At 43.7% G+C, this 18,459-nt stretch overlaps 1 protein-coding gene across 3 annotated transcripts in view; it reads left to right on the top strand.

Moving 5' to 3' along the window:
- The first annotated feature begins 2,743 nt into the window (after positions 1 to 2,743).
- The window catches only part of CDYL (chromodomain Y like), a 199,744-nt gene continuing 184,028 nt past the window's right edge, over positions 2,744 to 18,459 (top strand). For 2 of the 3 annotated variants that reach the window (XM_036446275.2, XM_036446276.2), the window contains exon 1: positions 2,744 to 3,137. In XM_036446275.2, coding sequence (XP_036302168.1) covers positions 3,114 to 3,137 — 24 coding nt within the window. In that variant the 5' untranslated portion in view covers positions 2,744 to 3,113. The remainder of the gene's footprint in view (positions 3,138 to 18,459) is intronic. The other variant, XM_036446277.2, reaches the window with a different exon arrangement.

Raw genomic sequence — 18,459 nt, forward strand, 5'->3', positions numbered from 1 at the left:
TTTCAGGTGGAGGGCAAAGTGGACTTGATCAATATCTGAGTCACTAATGTGTACCTTAGTACTAGTCTCCTCGACCAGTGTTCTTAATTAAGATGGAAACCAACTAATTATTGAAGAGAGGTAGTTGGAGGTGAGCTTAGGAGAATAGTTTACTCTTGCTTTGTTATGGAGGTGACCCAACCCTGTAGACACTCTTTTAATGTTGATGAATAATCATAGCATCATAAATAAGCATCAAGGTTAAAGGTCCGAGTAAATTGATTTTTTGGAGTTAACTTTTTTAGGCTCTAATTCCCTCCCTCGCTCCTTTTTTTCCACATTGGGGAAGGGCAACTTACCCTAGGATTGTATCTATCTCAAATGTACTAGCTTAATAAATATTATTGTAGGGATTTTTCTACCCTTGTTTCTTCCTCCTTCCATTGGTAACAATGGTAGTATTGGAGACTTTGGAGATGATATATTTAACATTCCAGTCCATTAAGCACACAGTGGAGCAACTTGTGAATGCTTAAATTCTATACTTTTGGTGGCCGTGAGAAAAATAATACATATATATTTTATATCATTATATATAGGTTTATATGTGAGATCTGCCTGTCCATTTTAGGTTGAGGATCCCTTTTAAAAATATTTTTATTGCACTTGTGTAATTAAAAACAAACGAACACATCTACCCTTTATTTTTTAGTAGAATGCTCTGTTTTGAGACTTGGCTGATAAAGTACCAGTCCTTGCCTTCAAGGAGCTTACAACTTATGTTCATGAATTTGTGTGTCTAGACTCTAGAGACAATTACCAAATGCAGCAAATAATGAAATTAAGTCAGAGGATAGAGGCGCTAATGTTTTGGAGGAGGGAGAGGTAATTGGCTGGGCTAACAGGAAAAGAGGCAGAATTTGAAAGAGCCTTGGCAAAAGTGGTGGGGACTTTGTGATTCTGTTGTAAAAGCATTTGATAATGGGAAGTGGATGTGTGCGCACCGGGCTTTATTTAGAGCACTGAAATTCCAATTTATTGAACAAGAACATATTTTGTATGTAGAGAACGATGCCAGGGCTGGAGAGTCAACTGTGAAGATGGGATCTGTGAGGTCATAGTCTTGAAATGAACGTGGGAGAGGAGTGGACAAGAGCTAAAACACAGAGGTAAGTGCTGCAGGGAAGCAGCCTGAGTGTTCAGGAGCTGCTGGAGAGGGAGTAACTCTTTTTGCCCTGGAAGTCAAAGATTTTTATTTTTTTTATTTTTGGTGATGTTGGAGCTGGAGTTTAAGGTGGCTAAGGGAATTGCAGGTAGAGGCACCGGCATGAAGAAAATGGTGATTCGACTTGAAGTGACTAAATAAGTGTTGCGATCGTTCCTGGGCATGAGGAGGGCAGATACCAAGCGGGGTCTGTGAAAAGCCTTGTAGTTCAACTGTATTTTGGGGCACTACCGAATGAGGTTTTAGGAAGAAAACTGGTGGAGGAGCCTGGTGACTAGGAGGTCGGTTATGAACTGGGTGTGTTGGGAGAATGTAGGATTTGATGATGGTGGTTTCCAGGTGTAGGGCGGTGGGAGAGTGTGAACTGTCTCTGAGCTGCCCCGCGAAGTTCCGTTGCTTCAGCCGGAAGCTGTGGAGTTGCTGTTCGGAAGAGTCGGGCCGGCAAGTCCCTTCCTCACCCGCCCGGATGGGGAAACGTCCAGTTTCCCGGCAGGTGTGCCCTGGGGACAGCCTCGCAGGCCGCCCCCCGTTTGCCCCTTTCCCGTGGGAAGCAGAAGGGACGGCTCATGGCTGTTCTGGCCGAGAGAGCCTGTCCTGTAGCTAGTTGTACACACCGTTTCCCCAAAGAGAACCACCACCTACAGTTTCCATCCTGTAGAACCCAGACCTCCCTGGAGTCCAGATCCCGACCTCTCCTCTTGGGAGATGGTGGGAGGTCCAAGAGGAACTGGGAGGCCGGAGGGGGGGAAACTGCGGGCAGCGCTGATGCGGCCGCGCCCTCGCACCGCCCTCGCCTCGCCGGGGCCGGGCGCCCACCTCCGGCCGGCGGCCGGGCGAGCGCGCCCGAAGTGTGCAGGGCACTTCGGCGGGCACGTGCTCCGAGCTCCGCGTCTTGGCGGCTGCCGCGAGGGAGGCGGACACGTGCTCGGGTGGGGGGGGGGGCTCACCTGGCCACGCGGCCTGTCAACCGCGGACCGGCCTGGCCCCGACGGGAGCTGTGGTGGGCGCACGCCGGCAGGAGCTCTGCGCCTCCCAGGAGGGGAGTCCAGCATTTGTCGCTCGGCCCCTGCCGTCGGAGCTCCGGATGCCAGCCACCTCGACCCCAGGCCCCCGGTTCAACTTCGGGCCGCAGATGCCTGGCCCAGTGGGCCCGGGGCCTGGCACTCGGCACCCACGTCGAGGCGGCCTGGTGGGCGGCGTCCGGCCGGGTCCGACCTCCGCGAGGGGACTTGGGCGAACTGGAGCCCCGCCCACCGACCGGCGGCCCCGCCCACGCCTCGCCGCGGCCCCGCCCACATCCCCGCCCCTTCCTGCCGGCTGCTCCCCCCCCACCCCCCCTCCGGCCCACCCGCCCACCTCAGCCGGGAGGGAGCCCACCGCTCCCCTCAGGCGCCCCGCCCCGCCGGCCTCCCCGCCTCTCCCGCGAGGGCGGTCTGAAAACCCGGAGCGCGGGAGTGGGGCTCCGCCAGCCCCGCTACCGCACTGAGCATGCCCAGTAGCCGGGGCAGGTTTTTTTTTTTTTTTTTTTTTTTTTTTTTTTGGTTGCAAGTAGGAAGATTTTTGCACTACACCGGAGAGGGGGAGCCACGGAGCCGCGCACCGCCGCTGCGCCTGCCCCAGCCCGGCCCGGCCCCGCGGCGGGCGCGATGAGCCCGAGCCCCAGCCGGCCCGCCGGGGAGTGAGCGCGGGGCGCGAGGGCGCGTTGCGCAGCTGCTCCTGCGCACACCCCGCCGCGGCGCCGGCCCGCTCCGGCCGCGAGTGCGAGAGGCGCCTGCGGGGCCCCGGCGCCGAGCGGAGCAGGAAGCGCAGGCCACGCAGGGACCCAACTGAAACAAAGTGTCGGCCGCCAGGCGGCGGCGCCTCGCCCCAACCCTGCCCCTCCCGCCTGCCCGCAACTCCACTGCCCACCATGGCTTCCGAGGAGCTGTACGAGGTATCTCCCCTCCCCCTCCCGGACCCTCGGGCCGCCCTCGCCCGCCGCCCCGCGCCGCCCCTGCCCGGCCGAGTCCACCCCGACGGCCGGCTCTGCACCCGGCGCCCCCCGCGCCGCCCGCCCCCTCCCCCGGCAGCAGTTGGCCGGACGGGAAATGGGTGCGAGGGGAGCCGGGGCCACGCGTCGGGCGTGGAGGGGCTCCCGGGAGTTGTCAGGCTCCTGGGGGTGGGGGGTCCCGGCCGCGGGGAAGTGGCGCTCGCGCGAGTGACTCGCTCAGACGGAGCCCAAAGTTCTCGGCGAGGGCGGTTGGCGTGAAGCCCCGCTCGCCGCCCGGCGGGGTCTGAGAGGGGCGCGGGGGTGCTGTTCCTGTCCATTTAATAAGGCGTTTCGGTGTGAGGGCTTTTGCCTCTGGCTTTGGGGGGCACGAGGAAGAGCGCAACTGTCTTTCAACTCTGCTGCTAGTCAGAGCGATGCAAAATATCGCACCGAAAATGCCAAACGTTGACCACATGCTTTAATTAGGTTAGCATTGTGGCCGGAGTCAGGAAATTTAAATTTAACGCTGATATACCATCATTCATTGGCGTCGCAGCGTTGAAAGTAAGAAAGGGCACACTCAGAACTCTTAGTTTTAGGGCAGTTTTGTCAGCTTCAACGACAAGTTTTGGAGTTATCAGTTTGGATCTTTTAGACATACTTTGTATACCTCGATGTAACTTCTTGACGTATTTCAAAGTAGACTTCCTGGGAGTACAGGAGCTTAGAAGACTTTCAGTTCTTCTGGATAAATGTCTTCAGTTAAATATGTATTTGTAAATATATGTTCACTAGAGACTTAAAACTTATGGAACTCTGTATTCACCTTTACGATGATGTGTTTAGGGACCTGAATGTGTAGGGACCTAAGTAAGCGTCTATAACAAGTAGAGCTCCTTGGCTCTTGTGAACCAACCCTTCATATAAGTACCAGATGAGCCCTCTGAGGTGTCTTCTCTTGTGGGCATATAATGCCACAGAATGGAGCTCTGTTGCCAACAGTGATAGCCTTCTAACAACTTTTTTTGTTTTTTTTTTAAAAGCAAGTGTCTGCAAAAGTTTTAGGCGGAGGCTGCCTTCTGTAGAATTAATGGTGAGGTTGTTGCCTCCCCTTAAATTGTATATGGTCAGTGTACCTTAGCTGGCACCTGAAAATGTTCCATTCTGTTCAACCACTTTATACAGTAGCAATGCCCTACTGTATTCAAGATACTATCTTGGATCATGTGGGTATGTAAAGGGAAAAAACACTCCTTATTCTCAAGCTTCCCTTCCAGGAAAGAAAGTGGTGTGTATGGGGAAATTCTAGAATTAGAGGCTAAGATGCAGAAGATCTTCCAGGTTAAGACATACAGTTGGGAAAGTACACAGTATGAGGATGTGAGGGGTTTTGGTTTCTCCATTAGATTATTCTTTAATAGTTTAGCCTTGAGTATTCACTCTTCATTTTGTGATTATAAATGCACACTTAGTTCATTCCATAAGGTGGCACCTTATACATAAGTTGTATCTCACGTGTATAAAAACGATCCTGAAAACTACATTTATCACTAGTGTATAAGGAATTGCTTTTAATTTTTTTCTTTGCTGCTTCTGTATGTCTTCTACTCACTACTTTACTGGCAGAATTCATTTATAAGAAATATTTGAACAGTTTTTGTTCATTCAGCATGTTTATTGAATGTCTGTCACAAAGGTTTCATAGGAACAAGGGTATGAGAATGGGTTATACCTTCAAAAAAAAATCTATTGTGGAAGAAATAAGTGCATTGCAAAGGAATGATACACCTATACAATTGAATTTTTGATTCTGTTTTTTGTCTTAGTTTTGAGAAAGTTACAGGAGAATAATTGAAGTCATAATATGGTGGGCAGTAGCTTTTCATGGTACACTTTGTAAGTTTTCTTTACTTGTAGGCAACACTGACCATATTATGATTGAAAGTTGATATTTGAAAGTTCAGCATAGTGGTTGAGAGCCTGGATTTGGAGTCAGAACATAGTTACTGAATCCCAACCCTGTCACCTTGGATAAATTAACCTTTAAAGTTTAGTTTCCTCATCTGTAAAATTGGAATCCATGTTTATCTCCCAAAGCTGTGAAGTTTAAATGAAAAAAACATGTAAAGCATGCCCTACAATTCCCATAGAAAATACTCAGTAAGTGATGGTTATTATTTTAACTGATCTAACATGCATCTCTGAGGCCTGGTTTTTGTTTTCTAAAGATATGATTGTATATTTTTAAATCAAGGCAGTATTATTTGTGAGGCAGAACTGATAGGCAGTTGTAAACAAACACTACAGGCTGACAAGCTGACAAGGCTGGGGAGAGCACAAGGTACTTTAGTTAGTATCCAGTCATGGGACATTAGTTGCCTAGTTTTGTCCAATTTTGCCTAAATTGAAGTAGAATTTTCACGTTTGGCCTCAGACTCCAGCATTCTAGAAGAATATATTGAGACAAAAGAGGAAGTTCAGTCTTGCTTTTTTGAGGTAATGTGGTATATGGTAAGAGCAGAGATCTGCAGTAGCTATGTGAACTTGGACAAATTAGTTACCTGGTTGCTAAGCTGTTGTTTTCTCACCTAAAAAGAAGTGAGATCTCCAACACTTAGAATGGTGCCTGGTATATGGTAATAGATCCTTAGTAAAGGTTATTTTAATTTAATGGTAATTGTAATTATGCTTTGTGAATAAAAAATAAGGGATCAGGATTTAGACAAGATAGGGTGGAACATCAGCCATTAGCCTTCCAAAATTGGAAGATCTACTGTTAGTTGAAAGATACAGTAAATTTACACCCTGTATTACCAGCAGCTAGAATTGGGGAAAGTAGAGTTTTGACTGACTCAGGTTAAGAACTTAAGTAGCTTTCACAAAAAGACAAGCATCCTTTAGTTCAGGGGTCCATAAACTTTATGTAAAGGGCCCGATAGTTAATGTTTTAAATCTTGCAGGCCAGGAAGTCTTTGTTTTAACTACTAAGCTCAGTAACTAGAAACAATAACTAAATGGATGAGCACTGTGTTCCAATAAAACTTAATGGACAGTAAAATTCGAATTTCATGTAATTTTTACATGGCATAAAATATTCTTTTTTTAAAAATAATTTAAAAATGTAAAAAACATAAGTTCATGGATTCTACAAAAATTGCCAATGGACTAGATTTGGCCTCCATGTCTTAGTCTGACTTCTGTTTTAGACGATCTGTTCCGGAGATCAGGTTTGGGACATATGGAGGGTGAAGTGTGGAGTATATAAAGACTTTCTAATCCCAGCCCTAGGTGTAGAGCCAGAAGTTCTGAGTTCCACTCTTTCCTTCAATATGTGGACCAAATAAGGAATTGACCCTTTATAACATGAAGAGACATTCTCTTTATTGTGTATCTTAATTCCTTTTTCTCAGTGGTTGTGGGATTTCCCTTGAGAAATACTATAATAGCTAACTTAAATTTCAGGACGATCTCAGTGATCTAGTCTTAGCCTTTTGAGAAAATATTTATCCAACTCATGAATGTTTTATTCAACCAAAAATGAAAGTAAGCTTTTAAGAATGAAATTATACCTGCCTTATTTAAAAATTGTCTTAAAGATGATTAGTATGGAAACATAATCAGGATTTGGGGCAAAGAGAAGTCTTTTGAACCTCCTACGTTTGGAATAAGATTGCTCTTTTTTTTAATACATTGACCAAAAGCACAATTATAAATAAAATCTGCACGTGTAGTTCAAATGGAAGTCACAGACATCAGGAGACCTATGATGTTGGTTAAGATAAACCATCTGTTTTGTGTAATGTAAGCTAGTTCTTAAAAGATTGAGATTGCCAAAATTAGAAAAGGAAGAGAGTTATTTGACTTCTGAAATTGATTGAGGGGCAGTAAAGTCAAATGTGTATGTATTTTGAAAATTAGCACACTATCTTAGCCCAGCGTGTGGCTCAGTGGTTGAGTGTTGCCCTATGAACTAGGCAGTCACAGTTTGATTTCTAATAGAAAGGCATGCCTAGGTTGCAGGCTCAGTCCCCAGTGGAGGCCATGCAGGAAGCAGCCGATCAACGGTTCTCTCATTGATTTTTCTCTCTCCCATTCCCTTCCTATCTGATATATATCGATATGTATCTATAATAATGAGTGTAATATGCTAATTAGACCAGATGTCCTTCCGTCCTTCCTGATGAAGCTGGGGCTTCGAGGGAAGCTTGGGTCCCGGGTACCTGAGGGAAGCTGGTGCTGGTAGTTGGGGGAAGAAAGGCCTACTCTTGCATGAGTTTTGTGTGTCGAGCCTCCAGTATATATATAAAGAAGGAAAATTAACACACTATCTTAAATGTGAACTATTGAGAATATTTATTCATCTGCCTAAACTAGTGGTCGGCAAACTCAATAGTCAAAGCACCTCTCTGGTATTACAAGAGCCAAATAATCAACAGTACTATGACTGAAATTTTTTTTTTACTTCTGTGCATGGGCCATGAAATTTTTTTTTTAATATATATTTTATTGATTTTGTGCAGAGAGGAAGGGAGAGAGATAGAGAGTTAGAAACATCGATGAGAGAGAGTCATCGATCAGCTGCCTCTTGCACATCTCCTACTGGGGATATGCCCGCAACCAAGGTACATGCCCTTGACCGGAATCGAATCCGGGACCTTTCGGTCCCCAAGCCGACGTTCTACCCATTGAGCCAAACCGGTTTCGGCGGGCCATGAAATTTCAATAGCATTGTACGTGCGCGCCCGCATACCGTATTTTGTGGCAGAGCCACACTCGGGCCAAACAGCTGCATGTGGCTCTCAGGCCGCAGTTTGCCGACTACTGGCCTAAACACATCTCCTGTGCTTTTCCTTTGAATTTGCTTTTAATTCTTGTATTCTAGAATAAGCTTTTTCTGTTCTTGCTGTGATATCTAAGAATCACTGAATTTTTCCTTATGCTCTATAATAATTTTAATCACTGAATATATTTCCATGGTATATAGGAAATTCTTTATTTGCAACATTTTGATTTACAGTTTTGAATATCAATGGTGCACAAAGCCAATATGAGTTACATTTTAGTGAATAAGGAGGAATAGTGTTATATAGTGTGTGTTTGTAGTGTCATCTGGGGTACTTTTAAAATACAGATTCTTTGGGTCTTAGAGCATTTTGAAGATATTATTCAAATGTTTTCTGGCTTCCCTAGTATTCTTAGTTTTCAGTGTTTGGGTTGAGACGGGAATCTATGTGCGTTCCATAAGCTTCTTTCTGGAATGCAGGTAGATTTAAGAGCCTGTGGATTGCAGTGGTCTGTATTTCTAACACAGGCTACAAATTGAGGTTGGGAGGTATTAGGATCTGTCTTTGCAGAAGAGGTGCTTTACGTGCACCAGACTAATACTTTTTGTAGGTCCTTTAAACATTGTAGGTTATTAATTGAGTCATTCAAGGAAGGGAGTATTAAAAACTCTAGGTAGCCTTGCCTGCTATGGTTCGGTTAGAGCGTAATCTTGTAATACCAGAAAATGGTGCGTTCGATTCCCGACAGGGCACATACCCAGGTTGCGGGTTTGATTCCCTAGCCGGGGTGTGTGCGGGAGGCAACCAGTGATGTTTTTCTCTTACATGGATGTTTCTTTCTCTCTCCCTTCCTCTTTCTAAACAAATCAATGAAATAAAACACTAGGTAGTTAATGTTGAAATTTCTGTTTTCTGTCTTCATTGTGTATGGCATACTTGTCCACCAGATTATAAGATTGGTGTTTACAATCTTTAAAACTAGGAATTTATTTCTAGCCATTATTTAACACAATCCAGATATTGCAATAGTTATGTAACTGTTGAATTACATTTTAATGAAAGCCTGAATTATAGGAATGATTCCATTTTTGATTCCTTACTTTCAGGTTCCTCCTTTCTGAAACATTATGCCCTGTGCTGTTCTTTTTACATTTCATATGAGGTTTTAACTCTAGGATAGGGAGAACTTCTAACTTTACTGTTTCCCATTAACTCTCTTCAGCTTTCTAAGCTAGCCAAGGCCTTGGGGATTCTTTTTCTCTGGGAAGTCTGGGAAAGGTCTTTTGTGTTTCTTTGAAAATTTGTACAAGTACACGTGAGCATTTTTTTTTCTGGGGGAGAAGACTATCAGTTTTTCAAAAAAAATCTGTGTCCCCAAAGAATTATTAGAATTGGAATTGTTCGTGACACCTCTGAGTTGGACCTTGACTTTTTTTCCCCCCCCAAACTCAACTCTGCTCCAGCCAGATCCTACAGTAAAACTATATTAAAACCTCACTGATTTTGGTTTGGAAGTTGTATGCTATTTCCAGTCTTTAAGCGGCTATTCTTGAAGTTGTACATATATAATGTCTAAAGTTAATTATTATTTTAGCTCCACTTCTAGCAATAAAAGGACCTTAAAATCCTTTAACTCTGATCCGCCATAAACTTAGTAGTATATGCTATTATCTTCCAATGTATTGCTCATGAATAAAAAACACCTCATGATATAGAATATTATTATTCCATACAGACAGTATTTGTTTAGCTTTACCTATATCTTTACCAGTTTGTTTGAGCATTAGTCATATTACAGAACTTTGTGCTGTGATGATTTTTTTCCTCCTTTCTCGAGTATATCCTTTTAGAGATTTCTTTAATGATGGCTATGGCTGGAAAAGTAGCTAGTTTTTTTGTTTTTGTTTTATCATCTGGAAATATTTTTTGCCCTTGTTTTTGAAAAATAGAATTGATTCCAAATAAAACCAGTCAATTGGTTATTTCTTATAGCATTTTGAAGATATTATTCAATTGTCTTCTGACTTTCCCAGTATTCTTGAGGAGGTTATTGCCAGTTTAATTTGCCAGAGATCTGTCTTCTTTCTCTGGTTGCTTTTGAGTTTCTCACTTTGGCTTTAGTGTTCTCAAGTTTTACATTTGTGGACATTGTATTCCCTTCGCCTTCTTTTTAAGCTAAATGTGACATTAATATGATCACACAGATTTCAGGTGTGGGCATTGTGATTTTATTAATGAGTTTGGTATATCCTGTTTCTTTAATGGATTTGTGCCTGATTAGTGCTGAAAAATTATTGGCCATTTTATCACATATTGTTGCTCTTTTACGGAATTTTGGAAATTCCAAGTTGTTTTTTATTAGATCTTCTTATTCTATCCTCTGTTTCTTGCCTTCTCATTTCTATTTCTTTGTTTTTGTTTTGTTTGCATCCTGTATCTAATGAGCTATGTCTAATCTTCTGTTTAGCTCACCCATTGAATTTTTAATTTCAACAAATATATTTTTATTTCTAAATATTCTATCCCATGCACCCCAATCCCAATCTGTGGGTTGCTTTCTTTGTCTTTGGTGTTTGTCTGCTTTTATGGTTTTGTTGGGGGAGTTACTGGGGCACTTGGATATTTTCCTCGCTTTTTGAAGCCCACTAAAGTATTAAGAATTATATTCTATTGAATATCTAGTTATTTTGTAGTGAGAGTACCCCCTTGAATCCATAGCAACCTTATTGATTTGGAATCTGTTGTACCATGAACATAGGGATTGAAGGTTTGAACCAACACTTGAGATTTACCTAAAGATGTTGAAAATGAAAATAAAGTATAAACTAGATTTCAAGGAAACTGTTTATGGAAATGGATATAATAGTTAAAAATCTAATGCTTCTGAGGCAAAATGTTCAACATCTTTGTTCTGCCTATTTTGGTATACAGGATTGTGAGTATGCCAAACACAGTTTATCTTATACTAGAGGTTGGGGGCATGAAATTTGTGCATGGTGTGGTCCCTGGCTGACTATTGAAGCACCGAGCATCTGGCGTGGAAGGGCAGACCCTAGCTGACCTCTGGGCCCTGGGCAGCACCTGGGCCCCGGCCCCCATATGCCTTGCCCCCCTCTGCCTGAGTCATGGCGCCTGAGTCCTCACATGGAGTTGTGATAAGCCTGGCGAGACACTGAGGGCCAGGGCGCAGTGTGGGCCTCTAGGCTGTCCAGCGACACCACATGGAAGCTGAGTGGGCAGCACACTCTCTCCTGGCCAGCCTCACAGACCGGCTCTTAAACCCGTGGGGAGCCTGACTGGCCCCTGCAGTCCCAGCGGCTGCTGCCTGGCTCACCTGTGAGAGGCCGTGTGGGTGTGGGGTGGTGCAGGGCACCTGCGTGCGGGGGCTTCCCTGGCGTGTGAGCCCTGGCATCCCGGGGCAGGGTAGCAGGGGAGTGAGAGCGAGCTGGACAGACACCCTGCATTCTCACCGCACTTCTGTCCCCATCACCCCGCCCCCAGGAACCAGAGAGAGGTCTCCGCCCCCTCTTCCCCCCTCCCCTCGCTCTTCCCAGGCTCCACCCACTCCTAGTTCCCTGTCCCAGCCTGGGGGCCGCCCCTATAGGGCGATCGGGTCCTGCCGGCCGCTGGTGGCCTTCTGCAGGACGATTGATTGGGGCCAGGTCTCCTGCCCAGCTCCCTCAGTGCCTGGGAGCTGGGTGTCGGCCGCCCCCTGGTCACAGTCTGCAGGGTTATTGGGGGTGTGTGTGTGATCAGGCTCCCGCTCCTGCCTACCTTGGCCTGGCGCCGCCTGCTCACTTACTCTACCACCCTGCTGTGGGCCCACTCTTGTTGGAATCCATGGGGCTGGCAGTGCCTCCACTGCCAGTGCGGTTACTGACGCCTGCCATGTTTCACGCTGCCCTCTGGTGGTCAGTGCACATCATAGTGAGTAGTTGAACTCCTAGTGGAACTCTCTGTTGAACAATTTGCATATTAGGCTTTTATTATATAGGGTTATTATTTATTAAATATTTTATTATTTTCAATATGAACAACAGTAAGCCTACTTTTGCCATACCTTGTATAAGCACATCTTCAGTTGGTCAGAGCTAGTGAAGCCACTGGATTACTTTGTCCACATCTATGCAGCCCTTTGCATTGCTATTTTTCTAGTAAGTGGTGGATCCCCCCACTACTTGTCAGCCTCAGTATCAATCCTTATTCAGGACCTTATTTGAGTTCGCTGCTAGCAGGAATCCTCCCCTTCAAATTTTATGTGATTAATTTACTTTTTGTTTTGTACTATTAATGTGCACTGCTTATGCATTACTTTCTGTAGGTATTAAATAATATCATGTTTTCTTCTGGTATGGTTGGCCGCATGTCTATTTTTTGGTTTATCACAGTGCTTATCTGAGGACATGAATGTGGTGAGCAGTCAATAATCCTGACTTTTAGCTGAGATACAATTATAATGACTGGAGCTATAGCATTTAGAATTATACCATATATGTGAGAACTGTGTACTTAGCTCTAGTGTTTAACAAAACCCTATATGATGTCTTGGGAGTAAATTATTTCTAAATTTAATACAAATAGTTTGGAGAAAACTGTTCCTAGAAAGAGTATTTAAAATTTTGGTAACAGTATTTATGTTTAGCTATTGGTAAAAAGCATGGGTGGATGTCTAACAGTTGTATTCTCTAGTTGGAGAAGTTAGCCACAATATTTTTAGGAAATGTCTTTATTTTTGTCTTATTTCCATTTATAATGGGCTCAGCCATGTGAAGTTTTCAAGAGGTTGGTAGTTCCCTAGCATTTGTTGATGAAATCCATAATGAATATCTTTGGTTAAAATGTACCAATTTTTCATCAGTATTTTACTGTTTAGGATTTCAGGGCATGACAGAGTTGGATACACTAGCATTTCTTATGTTAGCATGTAACCAATCTGGAAGCCTCAGTTGTTTAGAATACGTGAGAACAAAGACCAAAAAAAGAAAAGGCCTTGTTCTGTACACTTTGAAGGATTCTGAGTCTCTCTTGAAGACTGTTTACCTTTATTATATAGGCATGATATGCTTGGCTTTAACTGGCTTCCTTAGTGTGTTAGAAACAGATATTTGGTAAAGGAAAGGTAGTTGCTAAAGGCAGGTGAGTAGACAATAACTTTGCTTTTGAGATGAGCTGTAGAGGGGATCTGGTAATTGTACCTCTGGGTTATGGATTACAGGGACTCCTGAGCCTCATAGAGCATCCGAGGAGCATGTTTACAAAAAGAAAAGATCATGTTGGAAAGAGCTCTCAAAAATCGTTTTTAAAAAGTTTTGGTATGTGGTAAAATTAAATTTATTTTTATGATATTGCTTTCCAAAGTTTCCACCTAAGTGTTTTTACCAGCAGAAGAAAGAGAGCAAGTGTCCTAATTAGGAAATAGAGATGGGAAAGGGGATTGTAAGTGTGGCTTGCTTTCGAATTCTCATGTTATCCAATGCCTTTGTGAATATTTTTTCGTTTGCTATTAAATGTTTTAAAAGTACTTAACCAGCTAACTCTTCTCCATAAATTTTTTGGGATCAGGTTGATGCTTTAGGAAGATGAGCCATGAGTTAGTGTCTTCGTACAGCCCTTCACCTCCTGCTATATATCTGTACCCTGGTTTAAGAACAGGGACTTTTGGTGTTATCTTCCATAATGATGTAGATAAGGGAAATATTAACTGATATTGGTGATATATAAATGAGAATACTTGAGTAATCAGGCATTTTAAAAGTATATATATTTATTGCTTTCAGAGAGGAAGGGAGAGATAGAAACATCAATGATGAGAGATAATTATTATTATTATTATTATTATTATTTATTTTTTTTTTTTGCTTGTCAAAATGATCTTTATTTGAGTCCTTTTCCTTTTTGGTCTTTAACTAGCCGAACATTCCACTGCACCACTGTTGATATCATCTATGATGTCATGAGGGTGGCGACCATCAACATTGCACCCCACAGACTGGGCAGTCCCCAGGATCTCTTTAATGGTTCCAGAGAGTTCTCTAGCTAGAGATTGGTGCCACATCTGTTGGGCAATACTGACAATCTCATCGAATGTGTTATTTCCACTGTGCTTAATGTTTTTTTGCTTCTTTCTGTCTCTTGGAGGTTCTTTGAGGGCTTTGATGATCAGGGCAGAAGCAGAAGGCACCACTTCAATCTGGGCTTGTCTGTTCTGAATGGTCAATTTCACTGTAATCCTCAGACCCTTCCAATCACCAGTTGCTTTGGCGATGTCATTACCAACCTGAGAGAGAATTATTAATTGGCTGCTCCTGCACCCCCCCCACTGGGAATCCAGCCCTCATATGGGACGTGTGTCCTGACCAGGAATCAAACTGTGACCTCCTGGTTCATAGGTTGATGCTCAACCACTGAGCCATACCCAGCTGGGCTCAAATTTTTTTTTTTTTTTAAATCTGTTTCAGTAATTCTCTTTAACTATTCAACTTAAAAGATATTTATTTTTTATCTAAAGTCAGCTTATTGCTGAATGTTCAAGAGAAAGTGTACTAGATGTTTCTATCTCAAGTCTGATTCTCTTCTTAAAAGAGCAATTGTGCTGTTCCTTGGAGTCAGTCATGGGAGCATTTGTAGGTTCCCTATTGGATTGGGGGCCTGTCTGCTTCATAACTCCTTCCTGCCCATGGGCTAGGCCAAAGCCCTCTTAGAACACTTCCTGTTTTTTAGGGCATCTTCATCCTTCAACTCCTCTCTCCCTGCTGAATTTGCTCATCTAGATGTCCAAGTCTGATACCTCCAAGTTGACTTTTTATCCTTCTGCCAGGTCTCTTTGAGTCGAAGCTTCATTTATCCTGTTTTTTGACTCAACCTAGATTTGGTACTTGCTGCTTGTCTTGTTCCAAGCCTCTGGTCTGGGAGGTAGGGGTCTGACTGCCCACTTTTGCTTACCTTTTTTTCTGTACATTTCTGTATAATACGTAAGAAATCCTCTATTGTCCTACTAGGTGTACCAGTTAATAATGCGGATTTTTTTTTTAACAATAGATGAAGTTACATATATGTTGATATATATATGTGATGTGATATGTATGCTATTTTGTTGTATTGACAACAAGCTTCAAAACGTCATATGTCAAATTTGCTGAAGGTATCAACATCATAGGTATTTTTTACACTTAAAAAATGTCTAATTTTGTGCCAATAAAAAGCATTTGTGGAAAGTTATAATTCATTATTTTATTTTGAAGAAAAGTGTTGCTGAATATTTTAGGAAGCTTATGGTGAATATGCTCCATCTCAAGATACTTGTGAATGCTGGTTTAAACACTTTAAAAGTTATGATTTTGATGTGAAAGACAAAGAATGTCCAGGTCAACTGAAAAAGTTTGAAGACCAACAATTATAAGCATTGTTGAATGAAGATGCAGGTCAAACTCAAAAACAACTTGCAGAAAGATTAAATGTTGCTCAGCAAATAATTTCCGATCATTTACAAGCAATGGGAAAGATTTTAAAGGAAGGAAAATGGGTGCCACATCAACTGAATGAAAGACAAGTGGAAAACTGAAAAGTCATCAGTAAAATGTTGCTTCAATGGCAGGAAAGAAAGTCTTTTTTGCATCGAATTGTGATTGTTGATGAAAAGTGGATTTATTTTGAGAATCCCAAATGCACAAAATCATGGGTTGATCCAGGTCAACCATCAACATCGACTGTAAGGCCAAATCCCTTAAGAAAGAAGACAATGCTTTGTGTTTGGTGAGATCAGGAAGGTGTGGTGTATTCTGATCTTCTAAAACTATGTGAAACCATTAGTATTGATCACTACCAACAATAAATAAACGATTTGAACCACACTTAAGACACGACAAAGTAATTTTGCTTCATGATGATGCACCATCACACACTTCAAAGCCAGTTAAAGACACATTAAAATATCTTGCCTGGGAAGTATTAACACACCCACTGTATTCACCAGACCTTGCTCCTTCAGATTACCACTTGTTCAGATCGATGGCACATACACTTTCTGAGCAGCACTTCAAAACGCATGAAGAAGTGGAAAATTGGGTCTCTGGATGGTTTGCCTCAAAACAAGAAAAGTTCTATTGAGATGGTATCCACAAATTACCTGAAAGGTGGGAAAATGTGTAGCTAGCAATGGATATTACTTTGAATAAAGCACTTTTGATGTTTCTCTTGAAATTAACGTGTTTTCTTTGATTACAAAATACACATTATTAACTGGTACACCTAGTATACTTCAGATACCTGAGATGGAGTTTAGCCAACTCTCGGTTGGCACAAGTTGTCCCCCAGTCTTAGTCCTCTAACTTACCTCTTATATATACACTAGAGGCACGGTAGATGAAATTCCACTGGCGGGGAGAGGCGGGGGTGAGGGGGGGCGGTTTGTGTCCCTCAGCCCAGCCTGCACCCTCTCCAATCTGGGACCCTTTGAGGGATGTCTTGACTGCCCATTTAGGACATCCCTTCCACAATCCAGGACTGTTGACTCCCAAGTGCTAGCCTGCCTGATTGCTTTCAACTTCTTCTGCCTGCCAGCCTGATCAATGCCTAACTGCTCCCCTGCAGACCTGGTCGCCCCAATTGCCCTCCCCTGCCAGCCTGTTTAAAATGGGGCATACCAGTTCTAAATCGGTTCTAACAATGACTAATTTGCATACCACGTGTTGAGTTAGATGGCTATTGGACATAACCATTTTTTTGGGGGGGGGGGTTCCTTTGCTCCCATAGCACCTGCTTCAACCAGAGGCAGTGCCTTGACCTTACTTGACCTCTTTGTCATGGCGACCTCGGGGCTCCTACTGCCTGAGGCCTTGGCTGTCAGCCAGGCGTTGACCTTCCCAAGAAGCAACACCCAGGAATGCTCGTCAGGGGCGGGTCCCGCTGGCAGAGGTGAAGCAGGGAGGCACACGTCAGGCAGGCCTGCTGAACCGGACAGAGTCAGACCAACAGCTTCCCTCCTCTCTCCTCCCATGCTGACGGGCTGATGGCTGAGGGGAGCAGCCACTGGCATGGCCGGGTGTGGGCTGGGGAGCCTGCGGCATCAGTCCCGGCTGGGCGGGTAGGCACTTCTTCCCAGGGTTTTGGAGGATGTTGGGGCTGGAAAGGAGGGACACTGCTGGGTGGGACATTGTGAAGAAGGGTGAGCTGCTGCTAAGAGCCATCCTGTCCTGCTGCTTGGAGCCTTGAGCAGTCCACCCGGAGCCAGGAGCTGCCCGCCCTGCCTCCAGGAGCCACGAGTCACCCAACTTTTCCCAGCAGTACCTCCAATTAGCATAGGACATTGGGCAAGCTGGAAGAGGAACATATGGTGATCGTTCTAGTGAGAGACACTGCCTAGCCTGAACTGCTTTTCCAGCTCCATATTTGTGTCACAAAAGCAGTTATTTTAAAATCTGATCCGCTGCCTCACTCATACCCCCTTGGTTTGAATTTTCTGCTCCTGGAGGCATGAGCCGTCCCACTCCCGCAACTGGGAGCCACTAGTCGAGTGTGTGTGTGTGTGTGTGTGTGTGTGTGTGTGTGTGTGTGTAGAGAGATAGGAACCAAGAGGTGCTCAATGAACCTCATGGTGACCAACTGTCTGGTTATTGTGGTCGTTAGAGACACTGGCCTTTTATAATGAGATAGATGAGTTTCTGAGCTTAAAAAGAGGTAAATAGTTATTTTGTTATTTTTAAAGATAGAGCTGTGTGTGTGTGTGTGATCTAGAAAATGATTTGTAGTGCTCTTTCGGAGTATACGTTTGAGTGAAATTTCCTCTAGAATTATTTTATATACTCTCATCAGTTGGTACCACTAGCGTCAGCTCATAAGAGAATTTTTGAGAATGTCTTGATTAAATTGGTAGATGCCTATCTGAAAATGAAAGTGTATTCCTAGGGGAAACAATTCCTTCTAAGCATCTCCTGTTTGGGACTGCTTAAAAATGAGGAAGTTACAATGATTATGTAGAATTAGATAGAAATGGTATGTGTATAAAGTGTTAAGACCGGACACATTCTGCTTACCCAGCAATCTGATCAAAATCAACAGAAAAAACGTGATTATGAGTGGGGAGCTTTACAGTAATACCACCACACTCCATGTTTGTCAAGAAGTCTGGGAGAGAAAAAGACCAAAATCGTGGTGGGGTGTGGGGGAAGGATTAGCCAAAAATTTAAGTTACCTTGTAGGCATAATCCACTAAGTGGAAAATGAAAACCTTAGGTTATTGTCTTGGCTGAATTCTATTGCAGTAGAGGGACCTGACTTGGAGTTTGGGGAACTGTTTTAAAAGCTTTTTCTTCTAGTACTCTTTCGGTATCTTGCTCTCTCTCTTCTGGAATCCCCATAATTCTGATGTTGGTTCGCTTGAAATTGTCCCAGAGGTTTCTTACACTATCTTCAACTTTCTGGATTCTCTTATCTTCTCCCTTCTGCAGAGGAGTGTCCTCTGGCTCTTTGTGTTCTAAATCTTTGTCTTGATTCTTGCGATCTTC

The sequence above is a fragment of the Pipistrellus kuhlii genome, unplaced genomic scaffold (genome assembly GCF_014108245.1).
Source record: "Pipistrellus kuhlii isolate mPipKuh1 unplaced genomic scaffold, mPipKuh1.p scaffold_m20_p_2, whole genome shotgun sequence".
Classification (NCBI taxonomy): domain Eukaryota; kingdom Metazoa; phylum Chordata; class Mammalia; order Chiroptera; family Vespertilionidae; genus Pipistrellus; species Pipistrellus kuhlii.